The 15,675-nt window shown below is 36.6% G+C and overlaps 1 protein-coding gene across 2 annotated transcripts; it reads left to right on the forward strand.

The window, feature by feature from the left end:
- Positions 1-6,859: 6,859 nt before the first annotated feature.
- On the forward strand, positions 6,860-15,589 carry LOC127659771 (lysosome-associated membrane glycoprotein 2-like). Of its 2 annotated transcripts, none has more exons than XM_052149724.1 (7): positions 6,860-7,141; positions 7,483-7,643; positions 9,142-9,758; positions 9,894-10,025; positions 10,143-10,197; positions 10,300-10,470; positions 15,105-15,589. In XM_052149724.1, the coding sequence occupies exons 2-7, from the start codon at positions 7,598-7,600 to the stop codon at positions 15,251-15,253; spliced, it is 1,170 nt and encodes a 389-aa protein (XP_052005684.1). In that variant the 5' UTR covers positions 6,860-7,141; positions 7,483-7,597; the 3' UTR covers positions 15,254-15,589. The 2 variants fall into 2 exon arrangements, with proteins under 2 accessions (XP_052005684.1, XP_052005686.1); XM_052149726.1 differs by lacking the exon at positions 15,105-15,589 and adding an exon at positions 13,086-15,077 and having other exon boundaries at positions 6,870-7,141.
- Positions 15,590-15,675: the final 86 nt, after the last annotated feature.

A 15,675-nucleotide genomic window follows, 5' to 3' on the forward strand; every position in this document is an offset into this window, starting at 1 on the left:
TCCTTATTGTCCCATCAAAAATCTCCAACTCTCTTGATCAAAGACCCAAATGTCTTCAGGAGGCATTGCATTGCGATAGCCTGTAGTTTAGCAGGAGGCTAAGTTGATAAAAACTTAGCCTCAGTTCAGAAATGTGTTTTATTGTGGACTAATCTTCTTCACCTTAATTACTTGCATTCATGTTGAAAATGATTAAGTTGATTCAACATAATGTTTTAAGTAAGGTGAAGAAGATTTTAGGCCACAATAAAACACATTTTTAAGTAACATGAACTTAATAATTTTCAACATGAATGCAAGTAATTAAGTTGATTCAACATAATGTTTTAAGTTCATGTTACTTAAAAATGTGTTTTATTGTGGCCTAAAAGGTAATTCACCATACTCAAAACATTGCTTTGAATTAATGTAATTCTGCCAGCAGTCTTAACTTAGAAATTCTAGTGGAAACGGTTAACATATTTTTTTTTGTTGACCCAATGTTTTATTTTTTAGAGTGTACTAGTAAGAAAGCCATTTTAAATATCTGAAATTATATTGATATCAGAAATACATTTTCAGATATCAAAAATTAACATTTTACTAGTAGCAGTTCAATTGTTGATATCTAGAATAGACATTTTTACTAGTAACATAATTGTTGATATCAATTCTTACTGATTTCTTACTAGTGGAAATGTAATTTCTGATATCAAAAATTGCCATTGTTACTAGTAGATATCGAATTCCTGATATCAAGAACTATCATTTTAACTAGTGAAAATTGAATTGTTGATATCAAGAATTAATATCCTGGAAATGAATAAAAGTTAAAACGGCTTGCCATATGCACCAGCATCGGCGCTCGTCAGTTCCGGAGGAGCGCGCGTGTTTAAGCGTGTCTGGACATAGTTCAGCTACACTCTTCTCCAAATAATTAACCAGCAACTTTTGGTTGAGCACATTTTATCGCGTCTTATTCACTCAAATGTATTTATGCAAATTGCTTAGCTGCTGGGTGCATTCAAAAGCACAGGCATAAAATAAAAACAATTTAAAAAAATTGCTGTTACAGAATTTATGCCAGTTCATGCACAATCTTTTTTCTCAAGAGGTAAAATGATGATTAAAATCGAACCTTCAAAGAAAATATACAGGTAAATGTGCTTTTATTCTCCATTCTTTTCTGTAGTGCTCGTAAAATAATTATGTGAATTGTCATGGAACTTGCCTTTGGTTCTACATTGTTCTCAATCCTGAACATCATCAAATCAGTTTGTTCACCATTTCTAAAGATTATTATCTGCACAATTATCTGGCTCCTGTGTGCAAATAAATGTGTGCATTATAAGATTTTTTATTTTGCCCTCATTGAATGGGAGAATAATAATAATAATAATAATAAAAAGGAAAAACAGATATAATGCATTCTTATTTCTTCAGTTTTATGATACATTTATTTTGTGTAAAAAGACAGTTCTATTAGATTGCCATTATTCTTATGTATGTTGATACTGACAAAGATACAGACTTTAGCAGATTTAAATGTTGTTTCTCAGTTGTCATAAACAATGACCCTACTTTGTATGTTTTTATTTTCAAAGTAAAGCTAATCAAAACCTATTTGTTAGTTGAGGATGTAAGGTCATATTTGTTCTGCAGGCAGATCTTGAAAGTGTTAAAAATACGTAATTAAATACTTAAATACATTTGGAATGCCCAATTCCGAGTGCGTTCTAAATCCTTGTGGTGGCATAGTGACTCGCCTCAATCCGGGTGGCAGAGGACGAATCTCAGTTGCCCCTACTTCTGAGACCGTCAAGCCGCATTTTATCACGTGATTTCTTGAGCGCGTTACTGTGGAGACAGCGCATGTGTGGATGCTTCACGCTATTCTCTGCAGCGTCCATGCACAACTCATCACGTGCCCCTTTGAGAGCAAGAACCACATAATAGCTGTGTCATTTGGAAGGCTGCGTGCTAGGTAGGACACATCCTTTGAAGGCTGCAGTATACTGAGTATGTGACTCAGTTAAACAACCCTTGTTTAAACAAGACGGCCTTCATAGGACAAAGGGAAACGGAACATAACATGGTTGCTATGACAGCACGCCACTCTTTAACAAGCACTTTGAGAAGGGAACAAAGTCCCTTTAGAAGGGAATGTATGAGGTAAATTTTAGGAGAGTTATAATGATGTAAAGAGAAAAGAAAATTGATTGTACATGTGTACTTTTAGTCTAATACATTATTTAAATTATATATTAATATAACTCTACATATTATATACTCTGCACCCATATATTGAGGTACTTCAACTTGGGAATTACTTACGTTTGAACATCATATTTATGGGCAAATTGGCATAATTTTTTTAGACATTTCCATTGAACCAAAGAATTGTGGGTTGTGAGTGCCCATGAAGGAAGGATACACCTCATGTATCCTAATAATTCCCGTGAAAAAAAGGTCCCATTCAAAATCTCCTACTCGCTTTTCTGAAACAAGACAGCCTTGATGACGTATGTGGCCAACAAATGCAACCTCTGGAGGACGCAGGCTTCCAAATGAGACATAGCCATTATAGCGACCACGAGGAGGTTACCCCATGTGACTACCCTCCCTAGCAACCGGGCCAGTTTGGTTGCTTAGGAGACCTGGCTGGAGTCACGCAGCATGCCCTGGATTCAAACTCATGACTCCAGGGGTGATAGACAGTGTCTTTACATGCTGAGCTACCCAGGCCCTCTCATCATCATTAGTTTTTGAAACACAGTCAACTTGAATATTAGGGATGCTCCGATCAGGATTTTAAAATCTGATACCGATCTCCAATGATTCAGCTCATCAATCGATGCTGATCATTTAACTTTTTATCAGCAGCTCAATTTTTCTGCTGTTAACTACATTTCCCTGTTTCCCTCTGGATCCCTGTCCCCAGCCATAGCTGTTGCCTATAGTTTTTGCTGTCAAAAATAGTGAGAAGAATAATTCACTATAAACTAAATATAATTTTAAAATATAAATGTAACTCTTTATTCTAGGCCTTCGAAACTAGTAGGCTTTTGCAAAACTATTCTTTACTGTATATAAGATAGTCCTAAAGTATGAGGCTTAATGTCAAACTGAAGTTGAACTGATAAACCATTGGTGAAATTATATTTAAAGTTAAAATTTTGGTTAGTTTTTCACCATTTAATTTAATTATTTTGATTCATTATATTTAATTTTGCAATGCAATATATTATAGTAACATTTATTATATGTATGTTTCCTTTTCATTTTGTTGGATGTTGGTAATATTAGTTCCGCTTTTTCTTGTTTCCGCGGGGAGTGTAATAAGGGCGATACGCTCTCTCGTGAGGTAAACAAATGACAGGAGAATGAAGAGAAGTTTCTTGGCTCTACAGGTATTTCTGTTAATGCTGTTTGCTCAGCAATCATTTAATAAAGATGTTTGAATTATACCCCATCTTGTATTCTGCCTTATTATTATGATGCATGTGCCTTTCTGAGACGGAGATGCTGCTACCGCAGATAATAATAAAAACCGCTTCATGCAAGAAGCGCCAGTTGAGTGTAAATAAAGCGTTTAGCGCATTTAAGCAAACGGAACCGAACTCCGAGCACTTCTGTTACTCTAAGGATGAGAGGGAGTTGTGGAGTGCAGAACCGATCTGAAAACACTGTAACAATGCGCTAATTTAATATAGAGTGGACAGAGCAGCGCAAATAAACTTTGAAAGGAGCAGAATATTTATTTAATTAAATCGCAGCCCTTTGCTATTTAATAATCGCAAAAGGTCATATCGCGGTTTCGATTTCGATTAATTGTTTGGCCCCAGTTCAGTTTATAAATCCAGTTTATAAATATGCTGCGAACAGAAACACTCAGCGTATATTTGATCTCCCCCTCCCCCCAAAAAATCAAGTATATACCTAACAAGAAGTAGTATCTGCACTTTTTTTTTCTCACTTCAAGGATTTGTATTTTGTATTATTTTTTGTTCTTATTGTCCGAATTGTATTTGCACTTCATTACTTGTGCTTACATTTGTGAGAAAAATTTAGAAATTGCATGGGATATTTGACTTTTGGACTTGCAAGCATATCTTAAAAACAAAACCTCTGTTATGATCAGTGATGAGTAAATTATTTAAGATCGTAATCCACTACAAATTAACAATTATTTCTCTAAAATTTGTATCATATTACATTACTAATTACTTCTTTGGAAAAGTTATCACATACTAATTATTTTCTTTTTAAGTTACTGTCTGTGAGAAATAGGCCTCAGATGGAACAATGGGTCCTTGATCCTTGCTTATCTGCTTTTTGTGTTTTCGGTACTGTCTTGTGCAAAACACTTACTTGATAAAAATACACTTCTGTAAGCGAGAGGAAACAACCCCATATACGGAGGATTGAGAAAGTTTGAGGTGGGGGTTGTAACCAGCCTTGTGTGACAAGAACCATATAAACCCCTTGCTTGTTTTAATAAATTGAAGAACTGCTTGTGACATTATGTGTCCGTGTATTTCTTCCCACCGGTGAATTAATCTCCTGATTGAAGAGTGACTGCGAGGAAGGCAGAATAAAGAATCTGAATCGTATTTTACGAACAGTTACTTTCTAAAACACTTTTCTGCTCAACATATTCAAAATAATGTCTATATTTATTTTTTGTTTATTGTTACACACAAGTCATTCACTCAGCACCTAATTTCTCCTTCACAACTCATTACGGGTCCATAATTCATGTATTCAACATAAATAATATATTACAAAAAGACTTTAATAATGTACTTAAAAGTAATTATATTACTAATATTATTAATTTAATTAATTAAATATGAAGTATAAGTATTATTATATTAAATGAAAGGCAGTAACTGCTATCTGATTACAAGTATTAAAAATGTAATGCACTACTTTCCCCCTTTTTTTTTTTTTTTTTACTAAAAAAGTAATTAGATTACAGTAACAAATAGGATTACACCAAACACTGGCTCTATGCACCTATGTGGTAGGAATCAACATTGTCAGATCTACTGAGGTTTTAATAATAGTCTTGATGTGCTTATAAAAACTGCATTTCACAACCACACCTCAATGACTCCTTTCTTGTGAGAACTGTGATTTTGAACTGAGAGCCAACTGAGATGCCTCTTATTAATTGCGCACTAATAGAGGAATAAAAGCACTTGTGGGGCTGATTTAATTACAGCCAGGTTTGATCAGCAAATTAACTGTCTCAACTCGACGACAGGCACATGTGATATGGAAGCATATGAGTAGCAATATTCAATTTGAAATGTAATATGCAAAATGACAATGCAATATGTAAAATGGCAATGCATTCTGTATTTAAATTTACATTTTACATTACCATTCTAGCAACGTTTGGTGCAAAATGAAAATGAAATTACATAATTTACATTTGCCATTTCATACACTCGTTTTAATATGCATTATTGAAACGCTTTATAAGTTGCAAAATTAAAATGAAAATGTATTACAGAAATGATTAGATATGTGTAACATGTTCAAGCAAAAACTGTGGCAAAAAGATCATTCAAATGTTATTTTTCTTAATTGCATTTACACTCACAGTCAAAACACTTGCGATTGTTTTTCATTAAATGTCCCGCAATGACTGTAGCAAAATTCAATGTGCACATTGAAAATGCATTCCGAGCCGATCACGCCCCTGCCCCGCCCCCTCCCGCCCTGTCAATCACTGCATCAAGGCGGGGCTCGGCAACAGGTAAACATAACATGTTATGGCTATGTTACGTGTTTTGAGCTTACAGTCTATGGTTTTGAGGTGTTGGAAAAATGGCGGCGGCAGAGCTAATACGAGCGTTAAATTCACTAGCAGATGAAGTGGAGCGTGAACAGAGAAACGGTAGTATTTCCGAAGATTATTACGAGTATGTTGGTGATAGAACCAGTACGTTGTTGGAACGTCTGGGAGAATTTTCTGCCTTATCAGGCGCCACCACCCGTTTGGCTGCTGACCTCTTAAAGGTGGTGGAAGAACAATTGTACTCGGAGAGGCCTAGGGGAGTGGGGAGACCAGCAGCCGTGGAGATCCCTGGCGAGGCCATAGAGGGGTATCTATGGGTTAAAAGTTAAAGATATCGCGGCCTTGTATGGAGTTAGTCGATGGACGGTACATCGACGAATGCAGCAGTGTGGACTGAAGTAAACAACAACTTAAATATATTTTAATGATTTTATACAAATGCCTCAAGGCCATTATCTCTGTGTTTACTCCCGAATTCTGCCATGGGAATTTTAATTTAAAAAAAGGCAGTTTTGTTTTTTATATGTAGTAACGTTATTATTATTCAGATTTAAATCTCATTGAAAAGTTTTGGTGGAATTTGAAGAAAGCGGGGATAATGTGAATGCCAAAGATTATCAGTGATCTGGAAGCTTTTTCAAGCAAGAAATGGGCCAAGATTGCAGTAGAGAGGTGACAGATGCTTCTAAGCACTTACAGGCAGCGTTTGTAAAGAGGTTATAAAGAATAAATTATTCTGCTTTACGTTCTCAAAATCACTCAAATGTGTATTAATAAACTTTCTATAATAGTTTACTGATGCCTTTGTTGAATTTTTTTCATAAAATTGTGTTCTTGGTAGTAAAATGACCTGCAGGCCATGGGGTTGAATAATTTTGATTGCAACTGTACATATGGGATAGAAATGGTGTCCATCAATTGTTCTTCCACCACCTTTAAGAGGTCAGCAGCCAAACGGGTGTCGGCGCCTGATAAGGCAGAAAATTCTCCCAGACGTTCCAACAACGTACTGGTTCTATCACCAACATACTCGTAATAATCTTCGGAAATACTACCGTTTCTCTGTTCACGCTCCACTTCATCTGCTAGTGAATTTAACGCTCGTATTAGCTCTGCCGCCGCCATTTTTCCAACACCTCAAAACCATAGACTGTAAGCTCAAAACACGTAACATAGCCATAACATGTTATGTTTACCTGTTGCCGAGCCCCGCCTTGATGCAGTGATTGACAGGGCGGGAGGGGGCGGGGCAGGGGCGTGATCGGCTCGGAATGCATTTTCAATGTGCACATTGAATTTTGCTACAGTCATTGCGGGATATTTAATGAAAAATCAATCGCAAGTGTCTTGACTGTGAGTGTAAATGCAATTAAGAAAAATAACATTTGAATGATCATTTTGCCACAGTTTTTGCTTGAACATGTTACACATATCTAATCATTTCTGTAATACATTTTCATTTTAATTTTGCAACTTATAAAGCGTTTCAATAATGCATATTAAAACGAGTGTATGAAATGGCAAATGTAAATTATGTAATTTCATTTTCATTTTGCACCAAACGTTGCTAGAATGGTAATGTAAAATGTAAATTTAAATACAGAATGCATTGCCATTTTACATATTGCATTGTCATTTTGCATATTAAATGTCAAATTGAATATTGCTACTCATATGCTTCCATACATGTGCAGGAGGAGGAGAGTTCTGGCCTGTCATATGACTTATATGAGCGCAGGTTTATTAAGGTCGAGCTTATAGTGCTGCTGATCCGGTCTGCCTGCTCAGAGAAACCACCCACTCGTCACCATGGCTTTCCGCGGTTGTTTGACTATGTTCTTGATTCTGCTGAGTGGTATGTACAACCATGTTGTTAAGTGTCATGTTATAGAGGGCTTCATGTTGCAAAGAGTTCAATATATTTTAGGGGGTTTGCGTAGGCCCACAGGAACACGTTAGCTTTAGCATTAATCGGTACCTAGGCCAGTAAAGACGCGTTAGGTAATCAGAGTGTCTACTTGTGGGAAAAATATTTTACTCCCTTTAAGTTGTTTAAATGCATCAATGCATTTTCAAAGTTCTGTGAAACGATATACATCCATTATATATAAATTTTAGCGGGAGCGTCATCATACAACTATGTTTGCTTGGTAGATTCTTAGCAAACTAGCGTTTGCGGGTTTAAGTTAAAACAAAACATGATTAACATGCTCAAAGACATTTTAAATTTCAAAATTCACATGGGCATAGACTTTGCCCTTGCCTCGAAACCCAGTAAGCTGCCTACCTAGAGAGCATTTGTGGGCATCAAAACACCATTTATGCAGTCTAGGTTGGTGCACTAGGTCTTGAAATGCATGCTAGGTAGGACCGCAATAAAGCCAGTAAACCCGTCTGATATTTGTCAATTCTTAATAAATTGTGACAGAATGGTGTGTTATGTTTGTATATATGAGCGTAAACTGTATCATTACATTGGTGTTTTTGTTTAATTAAACCATGGTTTAATGACGTACATTGCCATAGATTGATCGTTTCTCAGTTGACATTTTAAATACAGAAACATGTGATCTTGAATGGCTTGTTCCATGGGTGTGTCTGACACCCTCATTCATAATCATGTGATAGGGTTTGTTTATGAAGACACTCTTTGCTGAGCACACCAGGTTAATAATTTCATTAAACTACTGTTCACCTTAGACAGTAGACCGTCAAATCTCAGACAAGTTCAACAGGGGCAGTGGTGGCTCAGTGGTAGAGGCTCAGGGTTACTGACCAGAAGGTCGGGGGTTCAAGCCCCAGCACCACCAAGATGCCACTGTTGGGCCCTTGAGCAAGGCACTTAACTCCAGGTTGCTCTGGGGGGATTGTCCCTGTAATAAGTGCACTGTAAGTCGCTTTGGATAAAAACGTCTGCAAATGTAAATGTAAAATTCAGTAATACAGGGCATTAGTTTGCTGTTACAAGCCTGCCAGTCAGTCTGGAAGTCAATGCTCCTGTAATGTGCTTTGATTGCTGTTTTTATATCCTTTTGCGTGCCGGTGGTTTACAGACTGTGTTATTGTTCACTTTTGGTTCAATAACAAATCAAGATGTCATTCATAAAGGATGATGTTGTTATGCATTGTTTCATAGTGATATAATTAAGTTTGAATAGTGGAAATATCATTCATCAGACCTCAATTTCAAAGTTTGAGAAGTCCTTGCAACCTCATTCCTTGCTATGGATTATGTTTTTAAAGTTAAAAAGGCAGATGTTTCTAACTCTTCATCTAAATGGAAACCCCACAGGTTGTGAGGCATGATAAAATGGATGCATTTGTCTATAACATTCTGCTTCCTCCCTGCCTAGGTATTGTGTATGCTCGGAAAACAACTTTCTCTACTAGCGAAGTCTCCCCAGTCATAACTGGTTCTCCAACTCACTCTGTTCATACTAGTAGAACAACAGGAGCTCCAACTACTTCATCTCACAATACAACCAATTCTACCTCTGAAGCGCCAACTACCAGCATTCACAATACGACCAATTCTACCACTGAAGCGCCAACTACCAGCATTCACAATACGACCAATTCTACCACTGAAGCGCCAACTACCAGCATTCACAATACGACCAATTCTACCACTGAAGCGCCAACTACCAGCATTCACAATACGACCAATTCTACCACTGAAGCGCCAACTACCAGCATTCACATTACGACCAATTCTACCACTGAAGCGCCAACTACCAGCATTCACAATACGACCAATTCTACCACTGAAGCGCCAACTACCAGCATTCACAATACGACCAATTCTACCACTGAAGCGCCAACTACTGAGCACACTAATGTTACAACAGCCCCGACGACGACTCCAGTCCTCAACCCAACTGTTGGAAACTACAGTGTCAGGCATTTCGCCAATTCCTCAGCCTGTCTTTTGGCAAAGATGGGCCTCCAGTTCAGCTTCAAAACAAGTGTGGTATGTATGAAAAAAGGTTTGGATGTGTTTTCTTTTAGAAGAATGCAAAAATTGGAAGTTGTAATTTTTGCTCTGCAAATTTAAGTTGTTCTTGCATTTGTATAACAATTTTATTTTTTTTTTCTTATTGTGTAGAATGCCAGCCTTCAGACTATTAATCTTGACCCTAATGTAACCACAGCAAGTGGAACCTGTGGAAGTGGTGATTATAATTCTTCTCTTATGCTGAAGTCGGAAAAAATCACAGTTCAGTTTATTTTCACAAATGTAAGTTTTAAGAGTGGATTTCAACCAATGGGATATTTGAGTCAAAATGGCAGTAAATGTTCTTGATTGGCAGATCTTTGTCATCTGACTATATTTGCCATGTTTTGTATCTTACAGGTTTCACAAACATTCCACCTGCATGCTTTGATGTTCTCTCTTGATCTTGGAAATGGTAAGCTGTTTTCAGCATGAGAAACCATCTTATGATAATTCCTCTTCTCTATCCATTCTCTTCTCTAATAATTTTTGGTCCTTATTTGTGTGACCCCAACAGAAGGCATTTTCAATGAATCCAATACTAATCTGACTCTCTGGGAGGCATCTGTTGGCAGCTCCTACATGTGCAAGAAAGAGCAGAGTTACAACATTTCAGACAAGCTTACCATCAACACATTTGAGCTACAAGTGCAGCCTTTTGCAGTCCAGAAGGACATGTTTAGCACAGGTATGTATTTGTCAAACTTTGTAATGCAACATATAATGCTATAAAAGGTAAGTTGTTGTAAAGAATATAATCCGAAGTGGGGGTGAATATTCCACAAGGAAGCCATAAACAAAACCAAGAACAAAAATATAATATATAAATGTGTAGAGCCGTTTTAGGTCCTGACACATTTCTGTGCTTGTGGCAACACAAAGCAGAGCTTATCTGAATGGCCACCATTTTTTAAAACCAGCCGATTCTACTAAATGTGTTAATTCGGATTGAGTTCGATAATGGCCAACTGAAGTGAATTATTTAATTACCTACTACTGCCTTAACTTTAAAATTCCTTGTATTGATTTATAATTGGACTACGTTCTTTAGTGCTGTAATCTGGCTGCATTTCTCTGACACCACTACATCTAATGCATCTCACGGCTTCTAAGATGTATGTTACCATTGGCCAAATTAAGCTTTTAGAAAGAAAGAAATTAAAAATTCCCATGGACATTTATTGTAGATAGACAAAGATAGATTATTGAAATAATTTAACGGTGAAGTGTAATTTCTTCACCGCTACTGGCACAAAACTGAATTACAAAAATAAACCTTTGCCAACTCCCTTTAGACTCCTCATGCCCTTTCGTATTCTGATTCCCTATGAGCAAATAGGCCATACTAAAAAGGTGATGAATGTTAAACCTTTTAATAAACAAGACCACAATAACAAGGCCCAATTCAATAACCTCGCTGGATAGCGGGGTGTGTGGTGCCAGGCATCCAGTCCGAGGTAGGATGTTTCTTCTGGTAACTAGTAAGCATAATGACAGTGCTATTTCTGACCATTTTAATGCCCTAGTCAAGATCGCTGTTGTTGTCCGGGAAAGGTGGTGGAGTATTCTCGATTTGCACGGCAATCTCGTTTTTGTCGCTCTCGTTTCTCAGAGTGATCTCCTCATTGGTGGTATGTTTCCTCCACCTTGTAAATGAGACAAGTGTTCACTCTGGTTTTACTGTCTTTTTAGCAAGGCTTTGAAATTTTACTCTGTACATGTCTGCCATGGATGTTCTTATTCCCCTGGATTAACAAGTAGCCATGCCCAAAGTCATGCTATAGGTTGGGCTTTGTTTATGCTTTTGGATTAGGTAAGCCAACGAATGGCTTGCTTATAGTTGTCAATGAACAAACTGGGATAGTAGAATTTATTTTGACAGTTACATCACCTTTTAAGAGGAAATTCAAGTGCAGTGACATTAAGTGCATAAAATCAACTATAAATGCATACACCGATAAATCAGTTTAAAGCTACAAATCAGGGGCAGTGTATATAGTTCTGGGTGTCAATCTTTCAGGCACTTAATTAGTGAAAATAAAGTTGCTTTATACAGTCTCTTTATTAGAGAGAAAAGGTCACCAGTTGATTACACCCAACAGAGATGTGAAGGAGATTAGTTATACTAGCCTTATGGTTTTCTCCAGAGTTCCCCTTTTGGCCCACGCTAAAGACACGTTCACACAAAATACTTGACAATTTTGCGAGACAAACTTCAGATGAGAGGTCCATACACCGAGTAAGTAAAAAGGAAAAACCATATCACCCCTGTACATTAGTCGGCACGGTTTCTTGTCTGCAAATATTTATACCAACTAGTCTCCTGCCCAGCTGTTAGTGCTACAGATTGATATATTGAACACATAAAAGTATTTATTTACCTAATTTGGCATAACTGTTTCATTATGTTCTTTCCATGGTGTTAATGCATTGAGTGTATATAATCTGTTTTTATGCGAGTGAGAGGAGTATAGAGCGCTGTTGCATAAATATACATCCAATTTATATTTGCTCATGTATTTTGCAACAAGTATATTCCAAACGGACTCCTGAAGCCAACTACTCTTTGTACTTTATTTTTTTATATAATCCTTGGATTAATGCCTGGATCATATAACACAAGGTACTGTGATTCAAATACATGTGGAATACTGCACAATAAGAAACGCTGTGCAAAATTTTTTAAATAGATGCATAGCCTAATATTCGAAATAATTTATAAGAAAACGCTGGCTCACAGCCTTTATTGAAATTGCTATACTTTTGTTATCCTTAAGAATAATAACAATATTAATGCTAATAATTTAATCTGTAATTGGAGACTGTGAAGTTGGGCTACTAATACTGAGAAAATGAACTTATAAAATGATAATTTTAAAAAGTTTAATAAAAACAGTAGTAGTAGTCGTCGTCGTCGTCGTCGTCATCATCATAATAATAATAATAATAATAAGAGCAGCAGCACAAACACTGTCATTATATGGCATACTGGAAAAGCCTGCACAGTTAATGCACAACATGTTTGATTGTAAACTTGAGGGAGAGCAAATGATAATTCCCTAAAGAATCTTGAAAGCGTGTCCATAGTTTTGAGAGAATTGTTTTTTTTTTTTTGTTTTTTTTATAAAAGCTCCCTACGTTATTGTACTATCAAAAATGTGAAGACTTAAAGAAATGGCCCAGTCTTATCAGATTGCGTGTTTCTAGTTTATATCTGTTAAATTTTAGCAGGATATCTGCAGTGGTGCTAATGTTGAGAAGATGTCAGCCGCTTATGTTCATTAATGTTCTCTCTGTCTGCAGCCCATGAATGTTCAATGGATGACACCAGCCTATTAATCCCAATCATTGTTGGTGCCTCTCTGGCCGGTTTGATTTTCATTGTTGTGATTGCATACGTGATTGGTCGACGAAGGACCTATGTTGGATATCAGACGCTGTAATGCACCAAAATCACAATCAAGTGTTTCAAGGGACACAACCTGTTCCTGGACCATTGAAGATCATTTTTTGTATTTGTGCAGTCTCTATTGGCAACTGATTTGTGGCCACAAAAGTAAAGTTATTTTGTCCTTGTGTGGTCAATAAATCCACCAACCCTTAAACTGCAAAACATTTAAAATCTGAATATACAGTGGCATTCCAGGACCAGGACTCCCTATTCCCAATACTCCTGTTTTTGTCATGTGTTTGTTGCTTTCACCGTTTTGTTTTGAGAAGTGCATGGTCTTTCCTTTTTTTGGGGGCCTTTGAGCCAGTAATTGTTATCGGTGCTCTTTAATGCAAATTAGTGCTACAGTCATCGGTCTTTGTACCATTATACTATTAATGACTTAAAACAAAAATACAATTTCTTTCCATAACCCTAGGTCATTGAGACCATTCAATTGTTCACACTGCTCTGCATCAGACCCTGCACTTGCTTCCTTTTTTAATTTTTTTTTTGTTTTCTTTAATTCATGCTCATTCGATATCTTGCATACAAATTGTGTCGGAGACTGGTCAAAACTACAATTGTTTTGTATTTGCTTGTTTTGCAGTGTTTAGGTTAAATATTAAGTAATCTCCGAGTTTGTTACTCTGTACTATAGTGATGGGACAGGGATGATCACACCTCACATTTATTGAGATCAGGTGGTTTTGTATTATGTAAGCAGGCCTATGTTCATAGCTGCTGTGTGGTGAAATTGCTACAGAGAGAACCTCTAAACATGCTGGCCAACCAGTGACAGCCCTTGAAATTCTAGAACAAGAAAATGAATGATTACTACTTTAAATGCTCCCAAGCATTTCAGAAAAGCAGACTGACATAGAAGTGCAGTGGTATTTTTGACTGCCTGCAAAGCAAAGAAATGCTTTCAAGCATTTAAATCCTGTTACTGAATACTTTAGATGGGGTATTTGGGAACCCCTTTTGTTTAGTTTTTAAAGGGAATACTACAGATTAAGAATGGATCATATCCGTACTCATTAACTTCCAGATAACTATTGTAGTCTGAATTATACATGCTGCTTATCGCAAACTGTGAAGTTGTATTTGCTAAATGAGGAATTTTTCATCTCTTTGAACCCTCTTGTCTAGAGTTGTAGTGGCTTGAATAATTTTGAATGCATATGCAAGTTTGTTTTTTTTCATGTTACATGGATTGGATTGGTTTGGCTTTTCAGAGTAATATTCTTTGCTTTTCTTGTGGTCCTTGATATTCTTATCACAAATTGCATTTTTGCCTGATTATTGTCACTGCTTCAGTTTTATTTATTTTTTTGTTTTTCACTGTTCATGCACTTCTAATTTAGGCTATGCAATACCTGCACAGAATCTGTTGTAAGTTTGTTATTTTTTTCCTCTGCACTAGAACCAAGACATTTCATTCTCAAGACAGGTTACTGGTATATGTGTGCCTTGCTTATTGAAATTACTTTGCTTGCCCTCCAATCAGTTACAAAATATAACTTGCTCAATGAAGTTGGATTTTTAAGATGTTTTCTGAATGCAGACTTGATTTGTGTAAAGGGACTTTTTCTGACTGCCCTAAAACTTGATGTGTTTAATACGATTTGTTTTGCAAATGAAAAGACTGCTTTGTCAACCTTTTAATGGGCTTTTAGCTGCAATAAATGAAGATGATTGTGTATACATTGAACTAGTGTGTGCCATCTTTTCAGTCCTTTGCAGAAATTACCATGAAGTTGTTTAGAGTTGTTAATACAGTTTTATTGTATTTTGTCCCAGTTAGGTTTCATGTATAGAATTAATTGTATGATACATTTTCCCCTTTTAGTTTTCTCTTGTGTTCCCTCACTCATTTTCTTTATTTTCAGCTGAGGATTGCCTTGCAGATGAGCCTGATAACTTCATTGTACCTATAGCTGTCGGAATTGCCCTGGCTGTCCTTGTTGTTATTGTGTTATTGGCCTATCTGATTGGAAGAAAGAGAAGTCAAACCACTGGCTACGAGCAATTTGATTAGCTATAATAATAATAATACAAAAAATTAATTGTTGAAATTGTCACTTTTCTAATTACCAGAAAGTGCTGGACAATCTTGCAAAATTTGTTAAACTCATTTGGTTTATGTGCACATGATTTTTGAAAGGATTTAACTACTTAAATATTGTTTGAATAACCAATATTTCCCTTGTCAATACACTATGTACCAGTGATAATGTTGGCCTGTATGCTCTTAATACATTATTCTAATTTGATCGGTGCAAATTGTTGTGTCCTGTTCTGAGTGTGTTAGGTCTTACGATTTCAATGTGCTAGGCCTAAATTATATCACTGCTTTGAGTGTCTCACTGTACAATTTATCTCCCCCCCCCCCCCCCCCAATAGTTGCTCACCATCCCTTTTTCTCTCCCCTTTCTCCCAGCGGAGGAGTGCTTTCTGGAT

Source organism: Xyrauchen texanus, chromosome 19, assembly GCF_025860055.1.
Source record: "Xyrauchen texanus isolate HMW12.3.18 chromosome 19, RBS_HiC_50CHRs, whole genome shotgun sequence".
NCBI classification, from domain to species: domain Eukaryota; kingdom Metazoa; phylum Chordata; class Actinopteri; order Cypriniformes; family Catostomidae; genus Xyrauchen; species Xyrauchen texanus.

Bases quoted from the DNA above. Each gene is read 5' to 3' on its own strand.
- LOC127659771 (XM_052149724.1), top strand. From the start codon at position 7,598: ATGGCTTTCCGCGGTTGTTTGACTATGTTCTTGATTCTGCTGAGTG. The intron at 7,644-9,141 runs GTATGTACAACC...CTCCCTGCCTAG, and splicing joins GTTCTTGATTCTGCTGAGTG to GTATTGTGTATGCTCGGAAA. The intron at 9,759-9,893 runs GTATGTATGAAA...CTTATTGTGTAG, and splicing joins TCAGCTTCAAAACAAGTGTG to AATGCCAGCCTTCAGACTAT.